At 34.7% G+C, this 24,935-nt stretch overlaps 2 protein-coding genes across 3 annotated transcripts in view; one reads left to right on the top strand and one right to left on the bottom strand.

Annotated features, from left to right (window-relative positions):
- The first annotated feature begins 80 nt into the window (after positions 1 to 80).
- Positions 81 to 14,493, top strand: Raf (serine/threonine kinase raf oncogene). Its single transcript, XM_089711908.1, has 9 exons — positions 81 to 746; positions 2,025 to 2,216; positions 2,444 to 2,544; positions 6,766 to 6,883; positions 7,613 to 7,711; positions 8,713 to 8,854; positions 9,067 to 9,179; positions 12,549 to 13,363; positions 13,729 to 14,493. The coding sequence occupies exons 1-9, from the start codon at positions 168 to 170 to the stop codon at positions 13,757 to 13,759; spliced, it is 2,190 nt and encodes a 729-aa protein (XP_089568034.1). The 5' UTR covers positions 81 to 167; the 3' UTR covers positions 13,760 to 14,493.
- A 1,437-nt stretch (positions 14,494 to 15,930) lies between these two features.
- Positions 15,931 to 24,935, bottom strand: part of Sec16 (endoplasmic reticulum export factor secretory 16) — a 38,899-nt gene continuing 29,894 nt past the window's right edge. For both annotated transcript variants that reach the window (XM_089711829.1, XM_089711834.1), the window contains one exon: positions 15,931 to 17,751. In XM_089711829.1, coding sequence (XP_089567955.1) covers positions 17,701 to 17,751 — 51 coding nt within the window. In that variant the 3' untranslated portion in view covers positions 15,931 to 17,700. The remainder of the gene's footprint in view (positions 17,752 to 24,935) is intronic.

Raw genomic sequence — 24,935 nt, 5'->3', positions numbered from 1 at the left:
TATGTCCACTGCTTCGAATTTGTCAACAAATAATATTTGAATTTTACCACAAATTTTACAGATGTTCATCGACGAAATTAATCATTTGAGGATGGCAACAAACAACAACTGTCTAGACTGCGCGAGTGTGCGCGGAGAAAATTGGGAAAAAAATAAAAAGGAAAGAAATGGCAGTTACTAGAGAGAAAGAAAATTGTTCAAGAAAAATTAATGGAAATATACCTGCGCTATCTCTCAACAGTGATAATATGTCGACATCTACCGACAGTGACGACGTAGCGGATCCAACATATGAAATTAGGAACATTCAAAGTATTATAAACGTGACCCGTGAAAACATCGATGCTCTCAACGCGAAATTTGCTGGTTTACAGCATCCCCCGTCGCTATACCTCACGGAATATCAGGAGTTGACCGCGAAATTGCATAATTTAGAGCTTAGGGAACGAACTTTGAGGGAGTTATTGCAATCCGAGTCGCCGGATAGGAGTGAAGAGTATTCGTGGCAGGATGAGTCCAAGAAATACGACACTCTCACCCGGCAGCCCAAGGTGTTCCTGCGGGCGCACCTGCCCAACCAGCAGCGGACTAGTGTGCAGGTGAAGGAAGGTGTCAGTTTACGCGAAGCGCTCTCCAAAGCGCTAAAACTTCGGAACTTGACTTGTGAAATGTGTGAAGTGGTGAGGACAGGGAATGATGAAGTGATACCGTGGGATATAGATATCACAATGATCGACGCCGAGGAGGTCAGTGTCTTTATTTATTCTCGTATTGTGCAACTGTCACAAAGTTTGATAACAGCTGTTTACTTTGCTGGTTACAGTATATTTACATTCGATCTGTAGTTCATCAAAAATAATCTTATTTTCATTAAAATATGATTTATAGAATAAATAAATGAATATAAATAATTTGGTCAAACTTAAATAATTCCTCGCAAAATAAAGAAACTTTCTACTTAATAATTTTAGTTAGCAATTAAAATGTTTTGTTAACAATTAGAAAAGAAAAGACTTATGAAAATTACTACAGAATAAATTACAGATAATTATGTAATATTAAAAATATTATCCCATTTAAACAGTGACACAGAAAACTCTTAAAAATGGGTTTCCTCAATATATTTGTGGGTATTTTATTTGTTGCAAAATGTTAATAAAAGCAAATTGTGGTTTACGCATAGTACTTATAGTAGAATTACGATTATCCAAATTAATTGGGACCGTTGGGTTGGTTCGGATATTTATTTATTAAAAATTCAGAATTTTGTAAATAAACAACTGTATATAGTAAGCACTGCAACAATTTGTGGAGAGATTATTGTTACAAGCAGTTGGAGGTCTGTTGGATTTGACTTAATGTAGAAATGTAGAAATAAAAATATAAGAGGTAAGAAAACTTTTGTATAAAAAAACAATGTATTTAAATTTTCAAATTAACCTTTTCTTTAAATTACTTATGATACTATTATTAAAATTCCTCTTCTTTATACATTCAATTAGTTTCATTTTAAGTGACCGTTAAAATAGTAACAAAGAATCTTATATATAAAAATGAATCGCAAAATGTGTTGGTAAGCGCATAACTGAGAACGGCTGAACCGATTTCGATAATTCTTTTTTTATTATATTCCTTGAAGTACGAGGATGGTTCTTATGTAGAGAAAACGTAAACATGTACCACGGGCGAAGCCGGGGCGGACCGCTAGTTTGTAATAAATTGAAATTAAAGTAGATTTTTTTTGCTCAAATTTGTGAGTAAACTGTACAAAATATTTTTTGCATGTGCTTAAAAGGTGCTGTATATTTCATACATGACTTTAAAAACAAAATTTTAACACAAAAATTTTCTAGAATTATACACCTGAAATCATAATTACAATCTTACCTTCCGACTGTACCCCTATGACATTTCGTCATATTTCCACCACTAACTTGAATAATTTACTAACAGATTTAATAACCTTCCTTTTGGCAAATAAATATTTTTTTTTTATTTTTTATTAAATAGACCACATGTTCCAGGTGACAGTGCGCACACTAGACAAGCTGCCGATAATGTCGCACATGTCGCATCAGTACACTCGTAAGACGTTCTTCACGCTCGCGTTCTGCGAGTGCTGCCGCCGGTTGCTGTTCAACGGCTTTCTGTGCACACAGTGCAATTTTAAATTCCACCAGCGGTGTGCGGACAAGGTGCCCAGTATTTGTCATCAGGTGCGTTGAGCGTGCATTTATATTCAGGTATTTATGATAGGTACAAATAAGTGTAAAATTTGTAAAAAAACGAAATGGTACACTATTTCAAATAATCATCTTCAAAGGTTATTAAAAAAAAAATTCTGTTTTAAGTTATATATTATTTATGTACTAAAGCAGTAGCTATACAACCATGTTCAAAATATTTGCATGATGAAGATAATAGAAAATATTGTTTTCTTCAGGTCCGCATGCCCGACACATACTACGCGGCGTTACTAGCTAAGAACCCGGACACGCAGCCCGGCCTCCTGTATTTACCGCCACAATTCGGCTTTCAGAACAAGTTGGTATTTATATGCTGTGTATTAGGGTTTGGTTTTATGTTAATGTTAGAAATTATAGTTGAGCCAATTTAATAGGCAACATTTGACGTCTATCAATTTTATCTTCATAGGGTGGTAACCTGCTTAAAAACATCGATTAAAGCGAATTAATCGATACGGACTTTAAACATTTGTCAATCGAACTTGAAACACATGTCAATAATTTATGATGATTTTTATTCCCAAGTAATCAATGCATTCGATTCTAGATGTCAGATTTCGATTTTTAGAGTAACGTCTCTGGTATTTAAAAAGAAAAAAGGTTTATTGACACAAAATTGTAGCGACGTCAGTTCTTTAAATAAGAAAATGTTTATTATGTTTAGAATGGTTTATCAGTAAAATCAAATCCTAAAATTAGTTGCATCGGTCATTATTATTATAAATATGTAATCGTAATTGAAAAAAGTTAAGCAAATGTGCAGTTCTAACAAAACGAAATATCATGTTATTCTATGTCGTCGTTACTAGGTTACGTTGTTGAATTTTGCTGAACTGTCAAATGTTGCCTATTAAAATGGCTCTATTATAATGACTTTTAACAGCTTTAAGAGGTGATTTATTGGTTTTATTAAATATATTATAATCTTTCCAAAATTCTAAATTCAATAAATTAATGGAACAATAAATTAATAATACATGGAAAATATTAATTATTAGCTGTTTCCCGCGGTTTCACCCGCATTGCTCCGCTCCTGTTGGTCTAAGCGTGATGACGTATTAATAACCTATAGCCTTCCTCGATAAATGGGCTATCTAACACCGTAAGAATTTTTAAAATCTGACCAGTAGTTCCTGAGATTAGCGCGTTCAAACAAACAAACAAACTTTTCAGTTTTATAATATTAGTATAGATTTTCTGGCGCCTAATTTTGTCTTCTTAGCTAGAGAGCTAGCGCAAAGCTACCTGTATGTATTTGACCAGACCTAGATTTTTGTGTGTTGATTCCCCTATACCTACTATACATGAGATGAGGAGTCACTAAGCCCAGAGTGGTGGACGAGCCGCGCGCTTAGGTAAGACAGGTGGAAATTTTTGGTGAACTTTGAAACCATTTGACCACGTCTGCCATTTTGATATTTGAAAATAGATTATTATTACTATCGGAAAATAACAATGGCAGACCATTATCACGCGGATAACATTCTGGCAGACACTTATGAAAGTGCTGAAAAAAATACAATTTTGAAAGTATTTGACCAGATCTGCCATTCATATATTTTATTTATTAGGGTCTTAAAAACTTATTTTCGAAACGGCAGACATTTTCATTGCGTACAGACTTCAGCAGACAACAAAACTTTACAGACTTCAGCAGTCAACAAGACTTAGCTTCTACATCGTCAGATGTATATATGTATTACGTTCCCTGACCTTACATCAATGATTTACTTTATTAATGTTTTTATGGTCATTTACATTTAATATTGAAAACTATGGAATAAAATTTATAAATTTGATGATACAAAACTAAATACATTTGTAAAGAATCTCAAATATAAAGTTGTGTTGCAAATAACAAATCATCATTTAAATATTTAGTTTATTTCTTTATTTAAGAAACAATTAACAATTACAAAACAACATAAAAAAACACGCATGCATTTATTGAAATGTTCATTCATCATCACTATCGTATGGCGTTGTGTGACTCGTCTTCATAATCCATTGATTCTGTAAAAGTAAAACGTAAATTATATAATAAAAGAAATGAGTAAAGTCAAAAATAATTATTAAAGAGTTAATCATTATTAACTTACCTATAATAGTGTTATAGTGGCAATGCCTTTGATGTCGCACGATGCCGCGGCCGCCGCGCCGCCAATGTAGGTACTTCTGCTGCTACATGAAAATATGCTAGGGTTGCAACAAATGGGAAATAAAACAATTGTGATTATTACTTTTATGATGTAATCATTTATTCATATGTACATTCAAAACAATTGCGATTATTAAATCTGATGTAATTATTTTTTCATAAATATATAATTATTATTAATTACATAATATATTGCACTGTGAAATATTTACGTATCACTTTATTTTTGATGTTCTTAATTGTCTTTTATAAAATTTAAGTGACGCATTCGCATTGGGATCAACAATCCGATAAGAAAAAAATGGAGACAACATATACATAGCTTTGATTTCAATTCTACAGATACAAAATATACAATCTATCTAAAATGATACAACGGATGTTTCCTGCGTTTTCTCGTCAAAATACCGAAACAACGTAATAATTGTATAGTAGTTGGGCGTGAAAGTAAAAAAACAAATGAAAAGTGTTTTCCATATGATTATTTATTAAATTTACGCGATTAAGAATAATTTCAACGATACAATTTAGTAACCGATAATTTAGAGAAGGATTAAAGAAAATACCTGCCTGATCATTTTATTAAACTCTTAAAGAATTATGGTTATTTCGCATCACTCGGTTTATTAGTTTGGTAATAATTATTAAAGGTAGTTACAACCCTAGCCATTGAGTCGAACGGTAGGCAACACAATATCGACTTTGTGCGGGTACATATGGTACATTTCTTCTTGCTGTGAAGCGTAATTATTATTATTAAGATTTTTTAGGCTATTTATAGCGTAGTAATTTTCACTTTTGCATGGAAGTGATGTATCTGCTAGTATCTAATCTGTACTGAAAACATCTGGCAATAACCGTTAGAGTGGGAACCGAAAAGAGCCCTCTCAGGTATAAAACCAGTCTAGGTTTTTAATGAATTTGAATGCTAGTAACTATATAAAATAAAAATACTATAGGCTAGAGTGAGAATAATATTGATATATATGGAAAAAAATAGCTACAGAGATAGTACTGTATGCATAGATCTGACCATGTAGTAGCTAGTTTTTGTTGTCTGCTGAAGTCTGTACGCAATGAAAATGTCTGCCGTTTCGAAAATAAGTTTTTAAGACCCTAATAAATACAATATATGAATGGCAGATCTGGTCAAATACTTTCAAAATTGTATTTTTTTCAGTACTTTCATAAGTGTCTGCCAGAATGTTATCCGCGTGATAATGGTCTGCCATTGTTATTTTCCGATAGTAATAATAATCTATTTTCAAATATCAAAATGGCAGACGTGGTCAAATGGTTTCAAAGTTCGCCAAAAATTTCCACCTGTCTTACCTAAGCGCGCGGCTCGTCCACCACTCTGGGCTTAGTGACTCCTCATCTCATGTATAGTAGGTATAGGGGAATCAACACACAAAAATCCAGGTCTGGTCAAATACATACAGGTAGCTTTGCGCTAGCTCTCTAGCTACTACCTCTGTTCATTCTACAAATGTTAGGTATGCATAGATCCTTAGAAGTTGATGCTCAAGTTGAATTCAATAGAAACAACATTAATGCATGCTATGTCCCAGGTCTGTCTCGCCAGCAAAGAAGAAGGATTACGATATGAACTGGTGACTATTCACTTAGATATCAGCTTGCGTTCATTACGTAAATAGAACATTGACGCTGTATGCTGTTTGTTTGCTTACATTTAGTGATTTAGTTTCAGCTAAAGCCTCACTAATGATAGATGTAAATAACTTAGATGTTCTGACACTTTAGGAGCACTTGTTTATCAAATAATAATATTAATTAAAAAAAAATAGTCAAAAATAGTTGTAATAATATTATGTTTCGTTTTTCCCAATTAGTAAATGTAATACAAGTTCAGCTAAATCAAATAAGTTGTCAATAATTGCTCATATTGAAACAGTTCTAAAAAGTAAACCGTACCGAACATTTAGGGTCTTAGTTGCATATTGTTTTTATTTCATAGAAGAAAATAAGTTTTATTCCAAAGACACTTTATTGTTACTTATTCAACACACTGTTTATAAGGACAACTTGTTTAAATCAAACAGTAAGCATTCATATCTTTGTCGCAAATTATATCGCGAATTTATCTCTAGAAAATTTAGAGAAAAAACATCTAGCGCTATTAAAAGCAGAGTTCACGCACTTTGCCCATATAACAGCTATTATTATTTCTCATTGACACTTACGCTAAACTGACACCAAACACTTGAATACAATATATGTGACACTTACACCAAAACTAATCACACACCAATCACACTTTACACTGCCTGTGACACTTACACCGAACCCTTTCGCACCGTTTTCAAACACTTTACAACGTGTGTGTCTGTCTGTGCGCAGGCAGCAACACCCGCGTTCGCTGAACCACCAGGACCGTTCTAATTCGGCGCCCAACGTGTGTATCAACATGGTGCAGCGGCCCATGACGCTCGCTGAGCATCAGCGAAAAAACAACCAGGTGACTGAGCTAGTATTAAATAAATTAAAGATACAGCAATAAATATATTAAAATAAAATAACTGCGTTAAAAACAACCGACTTCAAACTTGCACTTGCAACATTTACAAATACAGACAAAAATGCTCATAAAATAAAAACTACTGGGCCTATCCGAATAAAATTTTTATGGGACCAATTCGACACCATCCCGCATCGAACAAAAAAAGAATCACGTAAATCGGTTCAGAAACCTCGGAGTTATCGGTGTACATATATTAAAAAAAAAAAAAAAAAAAAAAAAAAAAAAACATACCGGCCGAATTGATAACCTCCTCCTTTTTTTGAAGTCGGTTAAAAACTAATTACATTTCCCGCAGCCGGAGGCCCCAAAAGAAACTCAGAAATACTTAAAAACTACATTTAATAGCTAAAGTGAGACTTTTACACCCATGTCTGCACGATGCAGACCGGAGTTAAAGAATGAATTTATACATTTTAATAATTATAAAGACGTAAGCTTGTATGCTAACTCAGGGAAATCGGACCAACATTCTATTCCCGTGCGAACGGCGTATTCATCAGTTTCGTATGAAGGCAGGGCCGTAACTAACTTAATAACACGGTTTAATAAGATAAACTTATGAAATTATTGTATTGTCACTGATCCTAGACAAGTGTACAAAGTTTGAATTAAATCTGTCTGTTTAAAGTGGATTAAAAATTAAAATCGACTTGACAAAAATTTCAGAGTAATAACTCCCCACAATCGTCGAACTACCTGACGTCGGGGCGGCACTACAAGGACGACAAGGACAGAGGCGACCAACAACACAGTCAGAGTACACAGGTCAGTTGTTATGTATTACCAACTAGCCGCTTACACCGGGTTCGTTCGTGTTCACCTGGGATAAAAATTTAGTAAATGTTGTTCGATTTTGATATAGCTTTTTTATTGTTTAAATTTTTTTTCATATTGGTCGAGTAGTAGTGGTTTTGAGATATACATCATTTCCTTTAATTTGGCCCTTCGAGCCGGATTCTATGAGTGGACTGTGAAATTTTTCGTATGGTGGACACTTTTCAAACAAATTCATTCACGACAGTTTTTTATTGAGTGTTGAGTTATTAAATTTATTTTAATGTTTAGAAATAAAACCGGTCAAGTGCGTGTCGGACTTGCGCACGAAGGGTTCCGTACTATGGGGAATTTATATAATCCTAATATATGTATATACAGGTTGTCCCACTATTGGTATACTAAGCGCGAAGGAACTTGTAGTTTTGCATACACTGATCACCTAAAAAATACTTAAACAACAAAAATACGTCTAAATTTTTTGCTAAATTTTTCCTGAAAATCCATGTTTTCTTTTCTAGCTTCGCTCAGCCATCATATACCGCTTCTCTGATGTGAGCATTTTGTCTATGAAAACATAATCTTAAACGATAGCTCACGTGCTGGTGGCAAAAATGGGCGGGTTGCTTGTTAGGGGTGTACAGTGTACACATAGGGTTTTAAGAATTCATCTATTTAAAAAAAAATTGCGTCTGGAATTTTTTAAGTATTTTTTTATGTACTCAGCGTATGCAAAACCATAACCTGCTTTGAGCTTAGTATACCAACAGTGGGATACCCTGTATATTATATGTATTTTTAAATTTTTAGTAGGTATTTGTTGTTATAGCGGTAACGGAAGTCATACATCATTTGTGAAAATTTCAGCTTCCCGTTTTACCGTTTCGGTACGGAACTCTAAAAAAGTGCATTTACATTCTGAATCTATTGATTGTTTCGATGATTTTTTTCGCTATTTATATTATGGTTTAAATGTTATGTGCCGTGTGCAGGCGTCCCCGACGGGCACGCTGCGGCCGCGCCGCGCCCGCGCGCGCTCGGCCGACGAGTCGTGGAAGCACGCGCTGTCGCCGCGCGAGAGCTACGACGACTGGGTCATACACGCCGACGAGATCCTCATCGGCGCGCGCATCGGTGAGCGAACCGCACATACACACACACACACATTATAAGTTTTTTAGTCACGTATATCTTAAAATATATTGTGTATGACATTATTCAGGATATTTACGCTCACAGCACCATCGTCAGAACGAAAACTTAACAAATCACAAACCATGTCTATATCACTAACTTTTTTACGGAACCGATGTTATATATAATAAGAAGAATTTATCCAATTCCAGGTTCGGGCAGTTTCGGGACAGTGTACAAGGCGCACTGGCACGGGCCCGTCGCCGTCAAAACGTTAAATGTGAAAACACCCACTCCTGCGCAACTACAGGCGTTTAAAAATGAGGTGCGTGTATATTTTTTGAATTTGTAAAAAATTCTTTTTAATATGAACCTTTTTAATTTGTGACTAAATATTTATCTAAAATGAAATTTTTACGTATGTTTCAAGCAGAGGCGGCTCGTCCTCAGGAGCGCTGGTGCAGTGAACTCCCATAAATAATTATAATAAAGTTATACCTGCTCATTATTTAAAATCTATCGTAAAAAACTCCAATACTAATATCAATAAAATAAGTACCTTTATACATTACAAATAAAATACATTACATACACTTGTTGTAATAAATAACGCGCGAAAAGGAGCTTACGGAGCGCTCTCGATTGCGCTCCTATGAAACAACATTCAGTAAATTGCCTACATACGAAATCCAATAAGAATGAAAGAGAAATTTCGCCACAGTCCTGCGCGTGAAACAAAAGATTTACTATGGAAAAATAGCTATTTTCGGAGCGCCGTTCTCAGGCGACGTTGCGCATCGCATGATAGCAGGAAATCGCGCGACGCGCGACTATATTATAAACAAACACTATGAATACGCTCGCGAATGCAAATTCGGGGATTTTCTAATTTTGCTAAATAATAATTGAATTCGTTTTGAAATACTTTATAATTTTTAGTGTTTATATAGACACTAGATTTCCGCCCGCGGCTTCGCCCGCGTTTTCAAAGGAAAACCCGCATAGTTCCCGTTCCCGTGGGATTTCCGGGATAAAACCTACCCTTTGTGTTAATCCAAGTTACCTTCTATATGTGTGCTAAATTTCATTGTAATCGGTTCAGTAGTATTTGCGTGAAAGAGTAACAAACACACACACACACATCCTCACAAACTTTCGCATTTATAATATTAGTAGGATTAAAACTGCTTTGTACATTATCTCTCTGATTAAACTTTTTTAATGTATCTATCAAATTAAATACTTAATTAAATAAATAATAATATTACCTTCACAATCGCCTAACAACGGTTTAGAGCAATCTTCCGTATCCTCTCCCATCTCACGGAACCGTTGTATTAAGTTCTCTTGTGAATTATTTCTGAGAAACACGAAATATAAGTTTATTTATTATGCATACCATGTTTAAATATAAATTTATAGTTGAATCGTTTCTATCGCCTTAAATATGTACGTATTTTATCATAATTTATCTATGTATAATAATATTTTTATTGACTTATCGAAATTTTTCTGACTTATAGAAATTTTCCCCATAAAGAGAAATTTTCCTGACGTATAGAAATTGTCCTGTCTTATCGAAATTTTCCCGACTTATGGATTTTTCCTGACTTATAGAAATTTTTGAGGCAAAGAGAAATTTTCCTGGCTTATAGAAATTTTCCGGACTTATAGAAATTTTCCTGACGTAAAGAAATTTTCCTGGCGTATAGAAATTTTCCTGGCTTTGCTAGCTTAAAGAATTTTTCCCGACGTATAGAAATTTTCCTGACGTATAGAAATTTTCCGAACTTATGGAAATTTTCCTGACGTATAGAAATTTTCCCGACAGAAATTTTCCGGGCTTTATAGAAATTTTCCGGACTTATAACAAATTTTCCTGACGAGTAGAAATTTTCCTGCCTTAAAGAAATTTTCCTGGCTTATAGAAATTTTCCTGGCTTATAGAAATTTTCCGGACTTATACAAATTTTCCTGACGTGTAGAAATTTTCCTGGCTTATAGAAATTTTCCTGGCTTATAGAAATTTTCCGGCTTATAGACATTTTCCGGACTTATACAAATTTTCCTGACGTGTAGAAATTTTCCTGGCTCATAGAAATTTTCTGGACTTATAGTAATTTTCCGGCTTATAGACATTTTCCGGCTTATAGACATTTTCCGGACTTATACAAATTTTCCTTACGTGAAGAAATTTTCCTGGCTTATATAAATTTTCCTGGCTTAAAGAAATTTTCCTGACGTGTAGAAATTTTCCTGACGTGTAGAAATTTTCCTAACGTAAAGAAATTTTCCTGGCGTATAGAAATTTTCCTGGCTTTGCTAGCTTAAAGAATTTTTCCCGACGTATAGAAATTTTCCTGACGTATAGAAATTTTCCGAACTTATGGAAATTTTCCTGACGTATAGAAATTTTCCTGACAGAAATTTCCCGGACTTATAGAAATTTTCCGGACTTATAACAAATTATCCTGACGTGTAGAAATTTTCCTGGCTTATAGAAATTTTCCGGACTTATAGAAATTTTCCTGACGTGTAGAAATTTTCCTGACGTGTAGAAATTTTCCTAACGTAAAGAAATTTTCCTGGCGTATAGAAATTTTCCTGGCTTTGCTAGCTTAAAGAATTTTTCCTGACGTATAGAAATTTTCCTGACGTATAGAAATTTTCCGGACTTATAGTAATTTTCCGGCTTATAGACATTTTCCGGACTTATACAAATTTTCCTGACGTGTAGAAATTTTCCTAGCTTATAGAAATTTTCCGGACGTGTAGAAATTTTCCGGACTTATAGAAATTTTCCTGGCTTATAGAAATTTTCCGGACTTATAGAAATTTTCCTGACGTGTACAAATTTTCCTGGCTTATAGAAATTTTCCGGACTTATAGTAATTTTCCGGCTTATAGACATTTTCCGGACTTATACAAATTTTCCTGACGTGTAGAAATTTTCCTGGCTTAAAGAAATTTTCCGGGCTTATAGAAATTTTCCGTACTTATACAAATTTTCCGGACTTATACAAATTTTCCTGACGTAGAAATTTTCTTGGCTTATAGAAATTTTCCGGAGTTATAGAAATTTTCCTGACGTGTAGAAATTTTCTTGGCTTATAGAAATTTTCCGGACTTATAGTAATTTTCCGGCTTATAGACATTTTCCTGACTTATACAAATTTTCCGACTTATACAAATTTTCCTGACGTGTAGAAATTTTCCTGGCTTATAGAAATTTTCCGGGCTTATAGAAATTTTCCGGACTTAAACAAATTTTCCTGACGTGTAGAAATTTTCCTGGCTTATAGAAATTTTCCAGACATACAAATTACATTCAAAAAATTGACATAAAAAAATATTCAATCTACAGTTTTGATTTTCCTTCGATTTTATTAAATGAATAGATATTAAAATAACCATCACATAAATGCACCACATGCCTTTATTCGAAAAAAAATTATTTACTGATAAATACTTTCGGCGTGATTGAGTAACAGACAGACAGACAGACAGAGTTACTTTCGCATTTATAATATTAGTATGTATTTATAATGTGGTGCTCATTTTTTTTGTAATAAATTATCCTGCTAACGCTATTGTATTTTCGTTGTTTTATTTCAAGTGAACACCCATACAATTTTGTCACGAGCCGCCTCTGTTTCAAGAGCTGTTATTTATCGTAAAGTGTTTGGGTTCGCAGGTGGCGGTGCTCCGCAAGACGCGGCACTGCAACATCCTGCTGTTCATGGGCTGCGTGTCGAAGCCGTCGCTGGCCATCGTGACGCAGTGGTGCGAGGGCTCCTCGCTCTACCGGCACCTGCACGTGCTGGAGACGCCGCTGCCCATGCTGTACCTCATCGACGTGGCGCGCCAGACCGCGCAGGGCATGGACTACCTGCACGCCAAGAACATCATCCACCGCGACCTCAAGTCGAACAACATCTTCCTGCGCGACGACTGGTCCGTCAAGATCGGCGACTTCGGGCTCGCCACGGCCAAGGTGCGCTGGGCCGAGGGGTGCGGCGCCGGCCGCTGGCAGCAGCCCACCGGCTCCATCCTGTGGATGGCGCCCGAGGTGGTGCGCATGGACGGGCCGGCGCCCTACTCCTTCCGCTCGGACGTGTACTCGTACGGCGTGGTGCTGTTCGAGCTGCTGGCCGGCGAGCTGCCGTACGCGCACCTCAACAACAAGGACCAGATCCTGTGGCTGGTGGGGCGCGGGCGGCTGCGGCCCGACGCGCGCAAGGTGCGGCAGGACGCTCCCAGGGCCCTGCGGCGGCTGTTCGACGAGTGCGTGCAGTTCGCGCGCGAGCGGCGGCCGCAGTTCCGCCAGATCCTGGCCGCGCTGGAGGCCATGCTCCGCGCGCTGCCCAAGATCACGCGCTCGGCCAGCGAGCCGCTGCTGGCCGCGCGCCTGCACGCGTCCGACGACTGCCTCGCCTACACCTGCGCCTCGCCCAAGACGCCCGTCAACTTCCACTTCGACGCCGACACCAGCTTCCCCGCCTTCTACGGGTGCGTACCCATTTCACTCATTTCTATCCGCTTGCACTTGCGACGAACGTAAAAGATGTAGTTTTTTTAAATATTATGAATCATTATTGTAATAAAATACCAAATACTCTAAACTATTATGACTATATTTAGTGTCGCTATAAACATAGTGAATTTTGCGGCTTCACATGTAAAGTTAAGTCGAAAATGACACTCTCGGACGAAACTTATTTACAATAGAAATTTTCATTTAGCTTCCGTGTATGGATGACGAACATTTCGACGATTGAAAAGTACTTCTAAATTAAATCTGATTGAATATATATTTTGAAATTAAGTTTAAACGTTCTAGACATTTCTATAAATAAATTATTTTTATCTTTCAGAATCCCAGTTCCGAACCCGAGACATACGTAGAAGCGGTTGAACCCCGATCTCACCCATCCACATTGTGTCCACTCGTGCCGACGCTTCACCCGCGCGACTGCACGAGCCGACTCATTGAGGCATCGTTGACGACAAAGTTTACACTCTTTGGCGAAAAAAAGACGAACATGTTGCTCATATTGCAATCGATAATATTTTATTTGACATTTTCTCGGTCCGTGAAATTTAAAAATAAACTTATGCGACTCGCACGTTTTTGTGATTTACGTATAGGACTACGAGTAAATATAGACATAACGCGTAAGTGTGTAAAAAGTATGAAATTATTAATAAAAACGTTTTGAAATTGAAGTTAAAGCGTTTTAAAATGTTGTCCGTTAGTCTGAGTTATTGATAAATTAAAATATGATGTAAATAATTTTAACGTAATTTTGTAAATTTAATGTGAATTTATCGTAAATCGTTTATTTATTGCAACTTTTATAAATTAAAATTAATTTTAAAAGACGTAAAAGGATTCTATTAAGAAGTGATATAGAATATTGTTGGTGGACTCAGTCGCGGTCGCGAAGTACACTGCGTTGTACAGCCGATTGTCTCATAATATTGAAGTATTATTTATGTAAATTAGGAATGTATTGTAATTTATTGTTATTGTAAATATTATGTAACTACAGTAGGACTTATGTTAAGGAACTTGTGTATACAGTGTAATGCATAATATCGATTTTAAGGAACACAATAAATTATTGTTTCGATTTAAATTTTTTTTTTCTTGCTTGCCCTCCTATGTCTCTGATCCCTGTATATTGAAGATAAAACTTTTAGTCATAAAATGAGCCCTTTGTCATAATAAAATTAATTTTTACAAATTCGTAAATCATGGGCAGTATAAATTGTTCTCTCCGATAAAAAATAGCCCTTTGTATTAATATTCAAACAAGCTTTCAACAAAGGCTCAAAGTCCAAAGAACAGAGTTTCGCATTTCGTATAATAATTACAAAACTCTGTGCTCTATTTTTTTTTGTTCATTTCATGAACGATCAAATCTTCGATACTGCCACGACATATCAATGGTATCAGCCATAGAAATAAATATTGAGTAATTGTAAATGCATGTGAGAACGCAAGCGATGCGTTACATTTTCTGGATATTTTATGAGGCAACGATAACATCAATAATGAAAATAATAGAATTAAATTTAACTTAGAAATCGAGAAAATATTATACTTAGATGATAATAGCATGTTAATCATCTAATTCTATACTAATATTATGATTTATGAACCTGAATAATTTGTTTGTTTGGTTGGTTTAACGCGCTAATCTCAGGAATTACAGGGTCGATTTGAAAAATCTTTCACTGTACATAGTCTATTTATCGAGGAATGCTTTATACTATATCATCACACTAAGACCATTAGGGGCGGAGTAATGCGGGTAAAACCGCGGGCCACAACTTGTGTATTATAATGGCAACACATGCTACCTCTTTTCATTTTTATAAAAGTACAAATAAATGAATGCATTGTCTATAGATTATGTCTTTGTCAATACCACCAAAACATATGGCGGCAAAGTGCACATTATTAAGTATATTAAAAGTATGGCGGCAAACAAGGGATTGATAGCTTGTTCCGTGGTGATGGCCCTGATGGTGGCAGGCACACTCACAGTCTCCATCGTTCAGTTTATCACAGCCGCTGGGAATTTTACTGAAAATGATATTTGAGGACACGCTCACAGGATAGTAATAATTAGTCTGAGTAATTTAATGAAGTTAAGGTTGTAAAATAAATAACATGAAATTCATTAAAGCTTGCTTTGAATTTTACAGTTTCCCAGTATATTTTGTAAATGCATGAATAAATGCAATACCAAAATTAGACCCTTTTCATGTGAAAAAGCTATAAAAAGTTCGTACTTATGTATAAAGCAAAGTACGTATTGCTAGTGTGTATGTAAATATATGGAGATATTTGTATCTACTTCAGGTAAACTTATCAAATATACTTAGTTAAAATTGGTATGCATATATACTAGGCAGCCACTTATTTCATGTCTGTGATATTTTTATTAAGCGATCTGGTAGAAAATGTTGAGAAAGAATTATGTATTTCTTTGATATTTTAGTTATAGTGTAAAATTCAGGTTACTCAAAGTCTTATTCTAAAAATGGGTAAAATAAAACAAATCACAAAGCATTAACGTAAACAATTTATTTAAATATTTTGATAATATTGAATCATTATAATACATTTCTGAATTGGAATACATAGCGAGTCCAGTCATCATATACAGATTACATCCTACGTCGCCGTCCGTCCCGCGACAAATATACAACCATCTTACTTTACATATAAAACCATTGTCTGTACACCTCGCTAATTTATACACAAAAATAAAACTGCTACGATACTCAATAGCGATGGAAAATGATTGCACATCATATATATATTATAATTATTGCCCAATACAATTCATTAAATTTCATTCCCATTAAATTACCAACATTGATGAAGCTGCAGAAATCGATACGTAGAATACAAACTATTTTGTCAAATTGTCAATTCGTAACGCATCGATTTCCCGGTCTCATCAATGCTATTAAAATCGAATAATAATATAATACTAATTGTTTCACAAAAAATCACAAATTTATTCTAATTTCGTCTAGCAAGCTTTGATAAATAATATTATAATACACAGTATTCTATGAGCAAACTATTGTCCGGTTTCTATCTATCTGAAGTCTCTCAAAGAGTGACTTGACGATGTTATTTGTACAAAAGGACAAACTTTGGCGACTAATTGAGAGTTTCGATAGAGACCGTACTGTATCGATATCGTCGACCCTTCGTTACTATATCACAACTAAACACTTTAGTTGCCAAGTGTATAACGCGGCACCTCGGGACAGTACAAAATTTATAAACTACGCCTCACCGCACCTTACTGTGGCCTAATTGTTAACCTTTACACGCAACGCCATTTTGTTTACAATTCTAATTATTACAACTATGAACTAATCTATCTTGAATCTCCCAATATAAAAAACGGGACATATATGCGAAATTATTTAATCTTTCGACACATATTCCTCGGATATATTGAGTAATTAAAGATAGATTGAATTAAGAAACCGATTGTAGTTATAACTGAATAAATTTTGAACAAGTCAAACTATAAATGATATTTAAGGAATATAGGTTCATAACTAGCTCGTCTATTGTCTCAAATTTATTGTAATATCATCATTTCTCATTTATATTATCGTTGATATTTTAAAACTACGCTTATATATTAAACATTGCTGTCATTGTCTTTTTTATGTTAACTAAAGATACAGAAATAGTCGAAAGTAGAGGAATGTTGAAATATAGGCACTTGATATAACCTAACTATTGCAATAAGAAGTTTGATTGAAAGATTCGAAGTAAAAATAAGAAATACACGTCAAAATTATAGATTATAATCACATTTCTGCATTTCATTTATAATTAATAAGATGAAAAAGTATACAATATAGTGTAGGAACTTTAAAACTAAATAACGGAAGTGAATAGTGGATAAATTCTGAAAAATTCTAACATTTCTACTAAAATAACATATGTTTGTATAGTTAGATATGGTTCTAAATGGTCTCTTCGGTGAGAGATGTATACTGTATAGTCACAAGGAGTGATTGTAAGTCAGCGTTATATCTTATTACGCACTTTTTTGCTAACACATATTATTTAAAATCTGTCATAACATTATTATAATTATATTCTAAACCATCTCTCACCAAAGACACAATATTGTTCAACTTAAAAAAATGCTATACATCTGTACATGTGCAAGCGCGTGTGTGTGTGCTGTATGTGTGTGTGTGTGTTTGTGTAGAGGGTGTGTGTGTGTGTTTGTGTAGAGGATGTGTGTGTGTGTATAAGTGAGATGCAGCGATGTGATGACGCGTGTGTGACGTCACTAGATGGCGCTGCGCTCCGGCTCCATCTGGCTCGGGTCGTAGATACCGCTCTGAAAATTAACATTATTTATATTTTAATAACATTTTATCATAGGAAAGACAAGAAATGTGCCAATTTCATAGTATGATAGTCAATAATAGATAAGTTTACTCCGGGAATAAAAACCGTAAGGCATAAGTTGTTGTGGTAAACACTACAACTACAACAATGCGCTTATAAAATTATACAATAACTGAATACAGGTAAATTAGCTTGGAGAAATTTTTGCGTTTGTAGTAGTGTATGGTCAGCAAATAAAATAAAACAACATTTTATTTTTAGTTTTTATTTTATACAGGGTTACTTGTAAAACACCAGCAACCTCGCAGGACAAGATAGCTAACATCATAAGTAACAACATTTGTTCTACGACTTTTGGCATAACGCAATAAATTATTTTTAAATGATTTTTTAAACTTTTATTGTACTCTCCTTACATTTGTAAGTCTATGTTCTATTAATTATCGGATGGACGACGCGACGCCCCCTTCCCCCTCTCGTTCGCTTTTTGTTTACGTAATTTTTGGGAGGCGTAGAGTTTATAATATTCAGACGGAAAATTAAATGAATATTTATTTTTGTATGAAAATAAAATCTAACAAATTATCAAAAGTCGAAATGTTGTTACTTATGATGTTAGCTATCTTGTCCTGCGAGGTTGCCGGTGTTTTACAAGTAACCCTGTATATATAAGGGATTTTAAATTAAACTATATGTGTTTCTCCTCTGAAAAAGATGAGACTTTATTTGAATATTTGCTCATATAACATACATATAACTTTTACATTAACAATGTTACTAAAATGAAAAATTTACTAACCTGAAAAAGAAACGACATTTAAAGTTTAATTCTTTAGTTTGAGAAGTCAAAGGCTTGCCTCGACCATGTTTTAACACTGGAGCCATATTGAATTAACAATATAAAGTTACAACACTTACACACAAATTAAACACTAGTTATGGCCCTGCCTTCATACAAAACTGCTGAATACGCCGTTCGCACGGGAATAGAATGTGGATGCGATTTCCCTTAGTTAGCATCCAAGCTTACGTCTTTATAATTATTAAACTGTATAAATTCATTCTTTAACTCCGGTCTGCATCGTGCAGACATGGGTGTAAAAGTCTCATTTTAGCTATTAAATGTAGTTTTTAAGTACATCTGAGTTTTCATTTGGGGCCTCCGGCTGCGGGACATGTAATTCACTTCAACAAATATTATAACAATAATAACAAATAATAACAACAATCAACAAATACAAAATTTATCAATTAAACTACGTACATAATAATTATAATTTTTGAATGAAATGTGCTTTATGTTCTAACGCTACCAAACGACTGCACGTGGCACCTGCGGACAGCGTAAACTGGTTTATTCTGGTTTTGTGCGTGTTTCCACTTTCCACTATCAAGTGACGATTTATTTATTTGTTTTGTTTCGTAATTATTATGGTCAAATATTAATTATGAAACAAATTATTATGGACACGATATTTTATTGTTTCACGGTAGTCGCCTTGTCGTTTGCTCAAGGACGTAAAATTGAATGATATATTTTTTTTTATAAAGTCAAAACCATTTTCTTTCAAATAAAAACTTGTTTTTATTGAAAACAAAAGTGTTGCTAGGAATAAGTATAAAATTAAATAGTAATGTTAGGATATCGAAACATTTTTGTATGGGCCAGAACGATATAGTGGAAACGCGCTCTAAGATCTGAGTAATATACACACCACTACATATGCAAAAATTTCTCCAAGCTAATTTACCTGTATTATAAATTACCATATCAGTGTCCGTTAGGTACGGTTTCTTCTTCCTGGTTGCGTGCAATAAATACAATTTTGTTTCATTAAATCATTGCAAATGTCATATCAATTTAGCTACCTATTTTTTACCTACTTTTGATTCTATTTGATACCAAATTAAATGATTAGTAGGAATACCTGAAAATGTTTGGGTGTAGAAGGTGGGAGGGGGGAGTCTTCAGGAGTGGGGGGAATGGACACGTGCACCAAATTGCTACGCTGACAAAATTAATTTTATACATGTGTTTGTTAAAATGATATTAATTCTTAATGAATCTAGATGTTGCCATGCATGTATAATTTTTTTTGATGAAATTGTTATAAGACTATTCATACAATTAGATTTCAAATTAATATTGAATACATATAGAGTAAACTGATGGAATTGGTTAATTATATTTCATCGCTTCATTCTTCAGATATTATTTACTATGTAGTTCCCTTTTTCAATGCTAGCAACCACGCACGCCTTTAGATTTTTTTTTTTTTTTTTATTTGAGGGTATTACGACCCGACAAGCACTTGCTTGCTTTGTACGATATTCATTCCTTTTTCGTGCGCCGCAACGTACGGACGTCTTAAATAAGTGCAAGTTTCGTCATGTTGAAGAGATATTCGAAGGAGAAAATTGATTATTATCGTATGAAGATTAGGAAGTAGAAGAAAAAAAAAACATCGTCGCATAAAACCTATAGATAATATCATCTTCGGAATCCGAAGACGATACAAGTAAGTACTTTGGAGTTTTAAAGTGTCTTTATTTCGTTCTGTAATACGACTGTAGAAAAATATTCAAATATTTTTCGTTTATACCGGGAGGTTGTCCGAGATGGCATCACAAAGGTAATTTAATAGCTCATTACTTCTAGAAGTGAAATAATATTTACATATATAACTCAATTTATGCCGGGAGGATGTCCGCGATGGCATCACAAAGGTTATGTAATTTTTTACTTTCGAGTACATACTTAAGTATCATTAATGTATTGATATACATATTTATACCGGGAGGATGTTCGAGATAGCATCACAAAGGTAATTTAATAGCTCATGATTTCTAGAAGTGAAATGATATTTACATATTATTACTCCATTTAGGCCGGGAGGATGTCCGCGATGGCATCACAAAGGTTATGTAATTTTTTACTTTCGAGTACATACTTAAGTATCATTAATGTATTGATATGTACATGTTTATACCGGGAGGATGTTCGAGATAGCATCACGACGGTTAAAATCGAAAATTTTTTAATAGAATAAAAAATAAAAATAAAAGCCGGGAGGATATCCGCGATGATATCACAATGGTAATTTTATTGGAAAATTATTAATCTTTATTGGTATATAATTACTTATTTAATAATTACCAGATTACCAGGAGGCTAATCGAGATAATAGCACGATGGTTTGTTAGTTGAATATCAACTTATGTAAAAAATAAAATAGCCCTAAATCATAATTTTATAAGTACCCTCGATAACAAACTTTTTGTTACCGGATCCAGATATCCCAGTAACTGATCCACCAACAAATTCTTTGCCGGGAATTATGAACAATACGACTGATCCAGCTGTGCTTCAAGCGAATGAACCAGTAATGGTTGATACCACGGCTCCTCAATCGGAGCCTGTTGACTTAGAACCTGATATCTTAGCAGCATTGCTAATGATGAGATTCCAGAATATGGTGAAAAAATTCACGAAAGTCTCGCCAAAATATGGTTGTCGAGCCGAAAGGTTTGATAAAGGAATCAAGAGAAAGTTTTCTTAAAACTTATTAGATTCCCGAAAATTGCGTATTACTCCAGGCTCCTACATAAAATCCGGAGACTCAAGCTGCTACCCCTGAATCCGGTAAATTCCGGGATAAGAAAATGGCTAATTCACTGCAACAATTGGGGTCCGTTATAACAGCCGTTAATAAGACTTAAACTTGCGTAGTAACGAAAATAAGATGGAGGCCATTAAGTTACATAATATGTCGCATACTCTCGGACCTCCATCATCGACAAACGGAAACAAGAAAAAAGTTTATTACGCCTTGCTTTGACAAAACTTTTTGCAAGTTGTCGATCATTCTGAAAGGGATAATACATTGTTTGGAGACAATTTATCTGATAAAATAAAAGCTTCGAAGGCTATTACAAAACAGGGTCAACAAATAAAGATAACATCCTCCACACCAAAACCTTCTAGTTCACATGCTCATACAGCATACACATCTCGCAGTAGTTTCCAGAAACTGGCAGACACCTTCTCGCTTTCAGTCAAACAGGGGGGGGGCGAGGAGGTTACAAGAGGATACAAAGACCAACCCCCTCTTCGCAGCCAAAGATGACCAGCTCGAGCAAATATAGTGCACCAAAATAACAATAAAGAATTACGTTATTTTACGATTGCTGGCGTAAAATTACTAATAATACAACCGTTCTTATATGGGTTAAGGGTGCTATAACAGTTTTTTAACAAAAACCGCTATTTTACGGTACAATTTTAACTCAAAGCACTTACACGTGAGAACATAGTAATATCTTAATTTAAAGATAATATATTCAGTTCTACGATCATCTTATAAAAATTGTACGATGTCATACAAAATTGTCACTGAAATACGATTTTCCCAGCACAATGATCGCATAAAATGCAAAAAAATGGGGTCTAAACCGGTACACTTTTAAGAAAATTAAAAGCCTAATCTATCTTCTTACCTATAAATTATTGAGGGATATATAGTCCTTTATAGATTGTGATAATTTTTTTGTATCTAAATCAAAATTTTATTTCAATTATAAGCTAAATTAAAAATACTTGTCAATTTCTTCATACATTTTGCTCTCGCGGGTCGTCAGACCGCGCTCAGAAGCGCTCTTGGAAGGACGGGTGTATCGCTCCTCGTCCCAAAAATAAAAACGAATTAGAAAAAGATTATTGTGCGTATACTGTCGTTTTCGTGATTTGAAATATTTGATACTTTATAAGAGTAAACTGTATAAGTTTCATATTCCAGTTATTTGTAATTTAAAATTATGTTTTAAAAATTATGTTGACTGAGATCCTCTTTTTTTATGGGTTGTTGAACGGATTGGTGGGGTAAAGCAATTTGACAAAACTTAAATCCAAAATGGCACCGACGAAAATTTGCCATCTTTTCGTCATGGGTGTCATTTTCATGGTTTTTGGGGTAGCTATTAATCAATATGAGGTCAAAAATAAAATCCAAGATGGCGCCGACGAAAATTTTACATCTTTTCATCATGGGTGTCATTTTCATGGTTTTTGGGGTAGCTATTAACTAATATAAGGTCAAAACTAAAATCCAAGATGGCGCCGACGAAAATTTTACATCTTTTCGTCATGGGTGTCATTTTCATGGTTTTTGGGGTAGCTATTAACCAATATGAGGTCAAAAATAAAATCCAAGATGGCGCCCACGAAAATTTTACATCTTTTCATCATGGGTGTCATTTTCATGGTTTTTGGGGTAGCTATTAACTAATATGAGGTCAAAACTAAAATCCAAGATGGCGCCGACGAAAATTTTACATCTTTTCGTCATGGGTGTCATTTTCAAGGTTTTGGAGTAGCTCTTAACAAATATGAGGTCAAAACTAAAATCCAAGATGGCGCCGACGAAAATTTGACTTTTTTCGTCATGGGTGTCATTTTCATGGTTTTTGGGGTAGCTATTAACCAATATGAGGTCAAAAATAAAATCCAAGATGGCGCCCACGAAAATTTTACATCTTTTCATCATGGGTGTCATTTTCATGGTTTTTGGGGTAGCTATTAACTAATATGAGGTCAAAACTAAAATCCAAGATGGCGCCGACGAAAATTTTACATCTTTTCGTCATGGGTGTCATTTTCATGGTTTTTGGGGTAGCTATTAACCAATATGAGGTCAAAAATAAAATCCAAGATGGCGCCGACGAAAATTTTACATCTTTCCGTGATGGGTGTCATTTTCATGGTTTTTGGGGTGGATATAACGCAATATGAGGTCAGAACTAAAATCCAAGATGGCGCCGGTGAAAATTTGACATCTATTCGTCATGGGTGTCATTTTCATGGTTTTTGGGGTAGCTATTAACTAATATGAGGTCAAAACTAAAATCCAAGATGGCGCCGACGAAAATTTTACATCTTTTCGTCATGGGTGTCATTTTCATGGTTTTCGGGGTAGCTATTAACCAATATGAGGTCAAAAATAAAATCCAAGATGGCGCCGGTGAAAATTTGACATCTTTTCGTCATGGGTGTCATTTTCATGGTTTTTGGGGTAGCTATTAACCAATATGAGGTCAAAAATAAAATCCAAGATGGCGTCGACGAAAATTTTACATCTTTTCGTCATGGGTGTCATTTTCATGGTTTTTGGGGTAGCTATTAACCAATATGAGGTCAAAAATAAAATCCAAGATGGCGCCGACGAAAATCTGTTATTTTATTTTAGTTTACTTCTTTATTATTAAGAAAATTACACCTATGACGAAAAGATGTCAAATTTTCGTCGACGCCATCTTGGATTTTGATTTTAACCTCATATTCGTTAATAGCTACCCCAAAAACCATGAAAATGACACCCATCACGAAAAAAGTCAAATTTTCGTCGGCGCCATCTTGGATTTTGGTTTTAACCTCATATTCGTTAATAGCTACTCCAAAAACCATGAAAATGACACCCATCACGAAAAAAGTCAAATTTTCGTCGGCGCCATCTTGGATTTTAGTTTTGACCTCATATTTGTTAAGAGCTACTCCAAAACCTTGAAAATGACACCCATGACGAAAAAAGTCAAATTTTCGTCGGCGCCATCTTGGATTTTAGTTTTGACCTCATATTTGTTAAGAGCTACTCCAAAACCTTGAAAATGACACCCATGACGAAAAGATGTAAAATTTTCGTCGGCGCCATCTTGGATTTTAGTTTTGACCTCATATTGGTAAATAGCTACCCCAAAAACTACCCACACTTGCAAATGTGTTTGCTACGTAGGAAAAGTTCAGATTTAAGAGTATCCTAGGTAATGTGTTATGTGACGAATACCTATAATTATTTATTTCATTCCGACTATTTTTCGGAATAACATACATTTACTAAGAATTGTATACAATGCCGGATTTAATACAGTGCCGGTAACATCATATGTATGATAATAATTCTACATTTCTTAAAAAGCTTTGATATTGTATACAATTCATAGATTATTATTCAATGAAATAATGATGTAAAATAGTCACACTTTTTTAAGTTGTTTGAATATACTAACATACTTATTAGGATCGTACCTACTAATAAAAGTAACAAAATGAATTTTTAAAGTTCCTAGTAATCTTCTGGAATCAATTTCAATAAAAATACATAATATCAAAAATTAAAAATA

Source organism: Colias philodice, chromosome 3 (genome assembly GCF_061535455.1).
Source record: "Colias philodice isolate Cphi_HAF_F1 chromosome 3, ilColPhil1 Martin Lab GWU primary, whole genome shotgun sequence".
Classification (NCBI taxonomy): Eukaryota; Metazoa; Arthropoda; class Insecta; order Lepidoptera; family Pieridae; genus Colias; species Colias philodice.
Note: the sequence above shows the minus strand (reverse complement) of the source record. Positions and strands in the feature narration are given on the sequence as shown.

What these genes read in the sequence shown, in the direction of transcription:
- Raf (XM_089711908.1), top strand. Translation starts at nt 168, where the DNA reads ATGGCAGTTACTAGAGAGAAAGAAAATTGTTCAAGAAAAATTAATGGA. An exon ending in CAATTCGGCTTTCAGAACAA is followed by an intron (nt 2,545 to 6,765) that starts GTTGGTATTTAT and finishes GTCTGTGCGCAG; the next exon opens with GCAGCAACACCCGCGTTCGC. An exon ending in ATCAGCGAAAAAACAACCAG is followed by an intron (nt 6,884 to 7,612) that starts GTGACTGAGCTA and finishes CAAAAATTTCAG; the next exon opens with AGTAATAACTCCCCACAATC.